The 7,435-nt window shown below is 39.0% G+C and overlaps 1 protein-coding gene across 1 annotated transcript; it reads right to left on the reverse strand.

Annotated features, from left to right (window-relative positions):
- Positions 1-1,275: 1,275 nt before the first annotated feature.
- On the reverse strand, positions 1,276-7,184 carry LOC122482818 (olfactory receptor 5B2-like). Its single transcript, XM_043579114.1, has 2 exons — positions 7,170-7,184; positions 1,276-2,214 (listed from the first exon to the last, which is right to left on the reverse strand). The coding sequence occupies exons 1-2, from the start codon at positions 7,182-7,184 to the stop codon at positions 1,276-1,278; spliced, it is 954 nt and encodes a 317-aa protein (XP_043435049.1).
- Between the last annotated feature and the right edge of the window lie 251 nt (positions 7,185-7,435).

Here is a 7,435-nt window from a genome sequence, read left to right on the forward strand (position 1 = left end):
GAGTTTAATTAATTGATTGAGTAATTTAACAAATGTTTAGTGAGAAATTAGTGTGAAACAGGCTGTATGTTGAGGATGAAGTTGTTAGTAGTGAAGACAAAGGTACCCTTCTTAGGCAGTGTACATTCTAGAAAGGTAAGTGAATAAAAAAGGGACAAGTAAATAGAAATAGCTGAGTACTGATTAGAACTATGATAGATTAAGTAAGTTGGGAACAGTGTCCATAGGGGTGGGGTGACTATGGTACATTAAAATTTAAGGAAAGACCTGAGGGAAGTGAGGGAGCTTTCTGAGCATTGGCGACAGCATGTACAAAGGCCCTGAGGCAGGAATGAGTTTGGATTGTCCGGGGACAGTAGGGAGCTCAGTGTGAGGGAGGAAGACGGAGGAAGTAGGAAAGCAGCAGGACATGACGTAGCTCATAGGAAACTAAAGTATCCCTGTGTGAGAGACACAAGCCATTTCATCGTATTTCCAGAGAGAAAAATAGCTAACATTATCACTAGTCAGTGCATGTATCTTACACAGTTGGGGTTCTTACAGAAAAATTGAGAAACTGCTCTATTATCATTCGATCCCCTTTTCTGATACTCTGGTCTTCTTGCATTTGAAAGTTATCATGTCACCATACTTCTTCTACCAAACGACTTTCTGAAGACATAAAGATGAACTCCTTCAAGATTTTACAGATATATAGCTCTGAAAAAAAAATGTTCCAACAAAAAAAGCACATACTTTTATTAAAAAATCCATGTCATGGTTTTCTTCATTTTGGACTCTTAGAATCGTTTTTTTAAACTAGAAAAAAAAATAAAAATGCTGAACATTAATTTATACTCTGATCTACAGTTATTTTGACTTTCTTATTAAAAACTAGCCATACTCCAGCTACCTCTTTTAACAAATTTCTCCTCTTGAGTGTATGTGCACACAGAGGACCCTTGCATGCACTTCCCTTCATGGGTTTGAGCTGCGTTTTACACACACACTTGCATTGGCGTGTGGTGGAAAAAAAATGTGAACAGGTGAATAAATCACATATAATTAAGGTTCATGACAAGAGTGCTCTAAACACTTTAAGGTCTTCCTGGCTATTCTCATCCAGATATTACACAGCTGGATTATCCTCTTTTTTATCTTCTTTTTAAGTGAGAGGCTTTTGAAGAGGAAAGTATCACAGCAGTAATTTAAGTGCAATGTGGGCTGTAAACTGCAAGTTAATGCAGGGAGAAGACCTGACAGGAATGAAGGTAGGTCACCGTGGATTCTACAACCCTAGGAGGTGAAGCTTAGAGACAGGTTTGCCTTCTCAACAACCTTCTTGAAAGCATTCTTGACCTCTTTGTTCCTCAGGCTATACACCGCAGGATTTAGCATGGGAATGACCATAGTATAGAACACAGACACAATTTTGTCCGTGTCCATGGAATGGCTGGAGGTTGGCTGGGAGTACATAAACATGAGTGTCCCATAGAAGATGGAGACTGCAGTGAAGTGAGAAGCACAGGTGGATATAGCTTTCAGGTATCCCTCTATTGAGGGCATTTTCAAGATGGTGGTAACTATGCACAGGTAGGAAATCAAAATAACCAAAAGACCAAAAAAGATGTGGAAGCTTGCTACCAAAACAAGAACCAGCTCACTGACATGTCTATCAGAACAAGAGAGAGAGACAACTGCAGGAATATCACAGAAGAAGTGATGGATCACATTGGACTTACAGAAGGAGAGGTGGAATGTGTTTCCAACATCCACAGAAGCATTCAGAAAACCAAAAACATAAGAGCCTATAGCCAAACAAGCACACACACCTGTCGTCATGGTGGTGGTGTAATGGAGGGGTTTGCACACTGCTGCATAGCGGTCATAGGCCATTGAGGCCAAGAGGTAACTCTCCACTGTGGCAAAGGCTGCAAAAAAGAACATCTGAGCAGCACACGCATTGTAGGAGATGACCTTGTCTCTTATAAGTAATCCAGCCAGGACCTTGGGAGTGACAGCTGTAGAGTAACCAAAGTCCACCAGAGACAGGTTACTGAGGAAAAAGTACATGGGAGTGTGGAGACGGGAGTCCAAGAGAATCAGCGCCATCATCCCCAGGTTTCCAACCAGAGTGATGAGGTAGATGAGGGTGAACATGATAAAGAGGGGGGCCAGCAGTTCTGGGTCACTGGTTAGTCCCAGCAAGATGAATTCAGTCACTTCTGTGTTGTTCTTCACCGTGTTCTTTGGGAATCACAAGATGCCCTGTAGTGATAAGAAATACAGAAACAAAGTCATAAACAAATGAGAGATTGAAGTGAAATTCATTCCATATTGTTTGTGTATACACACACATATGTACACAATATTTCATTATAGCAATAATTTTTACTCACAGGTTTCTCCAGATTTAAAGTATGGACTAGACAATAAAAGTTAAGGCACAAATTATCTGTAGAGTTTGACATTGTTAAAACTGAAAGATATCCATGAATTATTTTCCAACTTTTCAATTCTGTGAATTTGTAAACAGTGGTGTAGAAAATGTAATTTCTTGATTATGATGAATCATCTTGAATGAATCTATATATCAATTCAGTTTTTCTCAGCCTAGCAAATGCTTATATCTATGGTCCTTATGTGCCGGAAAAAGCTCTAGACACTTTGTATGAATATTCAGTTATTATTCTCAACAAATCTATGAGATTGATTACTTGTTACCCCCATTTAACATGTGAAGCACAGAGCTTGAGTAATGTATATTTAAGTTTACAAAATTATTATCGTCAAAGCCAAACTTAGTGCTCGGGTGGAGTGATTCCCAAGTCCACTGGTCTCACCTGAATTTAAATCACATTGAATTTAACTTAATTCATGATCAGTCTTTCTCCCATGTCATAAACTCAGTGTTTGGGGTTTCACAGTGACGTAACCAAGAGATACGTCCATGGTGCATGTGGTATAATCACTGTAGCAGTAGGGACTCAGACAGCCAGCAGAGGCAGTCTGGGGAGGGCATGGCATTGAGTATAAAGCTTGGGCTCTGGGACCAGGTTCATGTCAGTCTTAGCATTCACCACTGAGGAGTCTTTAGTCCGAACCTAACTCCCTGTTTTCTTCATCTACAAAATGAAAATAGTAATGAGACTTCACTCAAGGTATTATTGTAAGACCACTGTAAGAATTAAATGAGGTAGTATATAATAATATAAAAATCAAAGTGAGCAAAATGAGGAGTATTTAGTAGAACCTGATTAGTGTAAGGGATAGTATTCTTAGTAGGATGGGATGATAGCCTCTCTGTTGGCTTAAGAAAGGTCTGGGGCGACACACAAGCTCAGCGTGGTTGAGTGGTCTGCTGGCATCCCTCTTCAATGTGCTTTATATCACACACTCGGTTGGTTTCCTGGGCTCTTCTGTGCCTTCAGTGTTTCTCAGTCTGTCTGTCCTCTGCCTACATGAGTGGCTGTTTCAGCTACCGCATGGGAGTCATTCTTTTGCTTCATTTCTTTCTGAAGATCCATGTTTTAGTTTGTGTTGAAAGTGTCCTGCTTCTTAAACTCATTCTTTCTCTCTTTATTTTTATCCCACAGTTGAATCGCAGGGATCACTGGGTAGAAGTTCCTAGTTTGTTGGTCTTTAGCCTGAAGATCTGTGTTTTGGCCAATTACATGTTTTAAAATTGTTTACTTGAATGTCATCTTGTGTAGGAATTGTATTTTTAATCTTTTCATTTGACGTGGATGCCTTTAGAAGGACATTTGTCCCTTGCTAATCATTAGTTCACTGCTGTCCTCCTTAATTCTTTCAACAGATAGTGAACAAGACAAAATTAACAGCTACTCAATCAGAGCACACCTATCCATCTATTTTTAAAATCTCTTTTAGGAGAGCAGCATGATAATGTTTCACAATGATCAGTAAACTCCCCACGGATGGAAGTCTTGATACATGTGTCTAGCCTCAAACCACTGCTTTAGACGTGCCAATGAGAAAAAATGAAATATGGTCTTTTGTAGCAACGTGGATGGAACTGGAGACTGTTATGCTAAGTGAAATAAGTCATACAGAGAAAGACAGATACCATATGTTTTCACTCTTATGTGGATCCTGAGAAACTTAACAGAAGACCATGGGGGAGGGGAAGGGGAAAAAAAGTTAGAGACGGAGGGAGCCAAACCATAAGAGACTCTTAAAAACTGAGAACAAACTGAAGGTTGATGGGGGGGTGGGAGGGTGGGGAGGGTGGGTGATGGGTATTGAGTAGGGCACCTGTTGGGATGAGCACTGGGTGTTGTATGGAAACCAATTTGACAATAAATTTCATATTAAAAAAAAGAAATTTATTTCTGTGCTTAAATAATTCATAGTATGTGTAGATGCCCTGTTGGTTTTGCTTGAATTACATTTCTCACTGAAAGTGTATATAGGACATAGAAGCTTACCTTGCTGCTGGGAAAGAAGGAACAGTCAATCCTGAAGAGTTAGCTTGGAATCAGAAATTCAGCCATGGGATGATGCACACATACTGTGAGAGATAGTCTTAATCAGGTACTGGTCAAATAGTTCCAAAGGTAAATAAAGATGAAGTGAAGAATGCAACATGGAGCCAGGAACCTATGTTGAAGTGCCGAATCCACGATGCAATCTTTGTGTACCTTCTTATCTCTAAAATGAAGCAGAAAATTACTTCTCCCGCATGATTCGAGCAATTTGTCTGTGAAACAGGCTCTATGACATGCCTGTCCGAGGGGCTATCATTCTAAAGTCAATGAATATAATTCTCATCTTGAGGCGTGTTTCCTGGCCATCATTGGAAGTTCATGACAAATCCTCAGGTGAGGATTTGGCGGTGGGAGGAAAGTGTATGTACTAATGACTACTAACATTCAGACAAATATATGATGGCCAAAGGGGCTCAGCACATGTCTGCTCCTTTTGAAATGAGATCACATTGAGACATACTGGGAGTTTTAAAAGCTATTTCATGGGGATTAGGAGGGAATTACAGAGATATAAGGTCTCTGGGGATGTCCCTCAGGAGGGCATCTGTAGCTCTTATCTCACTTTTCTAGGAAAGTATCAATTAGCTTTCCTATGGGGACTTGATTGGATATGTTGAGGGTGCACACATGTTTTTATATTACTTGTTTTCTCTTTCTCCTTGCTTTCTAATTTTTTTAAAATTTTTTTAATGTTTTATTTATTTTTGAGAGAGAGAGAGACAGAGCATGAGCAGGGGAGGGGCAGAGAGAGAGGGAGACACAGAATCAGAAGCAAGCTCCAGGCTCTGAGCTGTCAGCACAGAGCCCGACGTGGGGCTTGAACACAGGAACTGTGAGATCATGACCTGAGCCGAAGTCGGATGCTCAACCGACTGAGCCACCCAGGCGCCCCCCTGCTTTCTAATTAAAGTGTAATCTACAAACAGTAAAATTTATAGTTTTCAGTATTGTAGTTATTGAACAACTGTTCAAACTGGGTCAAATTTATCCAGTCACACCACCACTAACACAAACACAATATAGAAGAGTTCCATCATCTAAACAAAATCTCTGAGCTTCTTTGCCATCAACCCTCTTCCTGCCCTCAGGTGACTACTAAACCATTTTCTGTCCATATTGCTTTGCTTTTGTAGGAAGGTCATTTAAAGAGAATCTTAGCACATGTAGCCTCTGATTCTGGCTTCTCCCAGTTAGCATGGTGCATTTGAGACCCATCCATATTAGCTATATTAATTTCCTAGAGCTGTCATAAAAAAGTACCACAAACTGGATTTCCTATATAACAGAAACTTATTATCTCACATTTCTGGAGGCTAGAAATCTAAGATCAAGCTGCTAGCAATGTGGTTCTATTGGTTCTCTCTGAAAGCTGTAAGGGAGTATCTGTTTATACTTTTCTCTTAGCTTCTGGGTGGTTTGCTGGCCATCTTTGGCATCCCTTGTCTTCTGCTATCACATCCTGATCTCTTTGTTCATCTTCACATGGTGTTGTCCTTGTGTGTATGTCTCCCCAAGTTTTCCATTTTTATAAAGACACCAGTCATAATGACTTGGAAACCCATTCTGTTCCAGTAGGACCTTATCTTAATTATTACATCTGTAGTGACCCTATTTTTGAGCAAGATCATCTTCTGAGGTACTAGGGGTTAGGACTTCAACATATAAAATTTAGGAGACACAATTTGACCCATAATATATCAGTAGTAATTTTTTTTTCATTGCTGGTTATATTCCATTATATGGACATTACAGGTTATTTATGTGTTTCCCAGTTGAGGGACACTTGTGTCCCGTCTAGTATCTCAGAATTAGGAATAAAGTATATCTAAACATTTGCCTATTTTTTCATGAACTAGATTTTAATTTCATTTGGGTAATTATCTCTGAGTTAGATCGCTGGGTCAGATAGTAAGTATACACTTAATTAAGTAGAAACTACCTAACTGTCTCTTTGAGTGTTGACATGGAGAGAACCTACCCCTTCCCAGACAACCTGTGTTATGAACTTGTACTATATATGTGGGAAACAAATCTGTAGTGCACTGAATAATCACTGCCAAATATGAGATCTTGTCAACTGGAATGTGTTACGCTTTCCATATAGCAAAGACTTTGCAATTATGGTTAACTTAAGGGCATAAGCTTGGTAGATTATCATGGGTTCGTTTTCGGACCCTAAAGACAATATCCAGTGCCTTTATGAGAGAAAGGCACAAAAAATGGAAGAGTAAAAATTCCAAGGGTCTGTAACGCCACAGAAACGCTAGGTAAACAAAAAATAAGCCAAACTATCAGAAGAAACTTGGTTTCAGATGTATGGAAAATACCAAAAGGTATAACAACCAAGTAAATGTCAAATCATGAAAATGACTCATCTATAGTGTTTATGGAAACAGGTAGGTGACAAGCAGGTAAGTGACCTCAAGCTACAACAGAGGCATGAGACACCACACACAAAGCATATAGTCAATAATAATAGTTTAGAAAACTCATGAAACAAACAAATACAATCTACGACAAACAAAACAATAAAAGCAAAAACCTGACTTGGACGAATCTGAATTCCCAAGGTTAGCACACTATATATTCACAATATTCAGTTTTCAACAAAAATTGACATGTGAAGAGAAACAAGAAAGTATATCCCATCCACAGGGGGGAAAAAAAGAAATTAACAGAAACTTCCTGAAGAAGCATGACATTACACTTATTGGACACAGTAAAAATTGTACTGGACACAGATTTTTAAATCAACTGTCTTCAATATAATGAAGGAGCTAAAGGAAACCAGAATAATTATGTCTCAGCTTTAGAGAATATCAACAATGATACAGAAATGATCATAAAAGAACTACATATAAGTTCTGGAGCTGAAAATACAACTGAAATGAAAAATTTACTAGAGGGTTTGATCATTATTTGATTAGGAAGAAAAAAGAATTAGCAAA

Source organism: Prionailurus bengalensis, chromosome D1 (assembly GCF_016509475.1).
Source record: "Prionailurus bengalensis isolate Pbe53 chromosome D1, Fcat_Pben_1.1_paternal_pri, whole genome shotgun sequence".
NCBI lineage: Eukaryota > Metazoa > Chordata > Mammalia > Carnivora > Felidae > Prionailurus > Prionailurus bengalensis.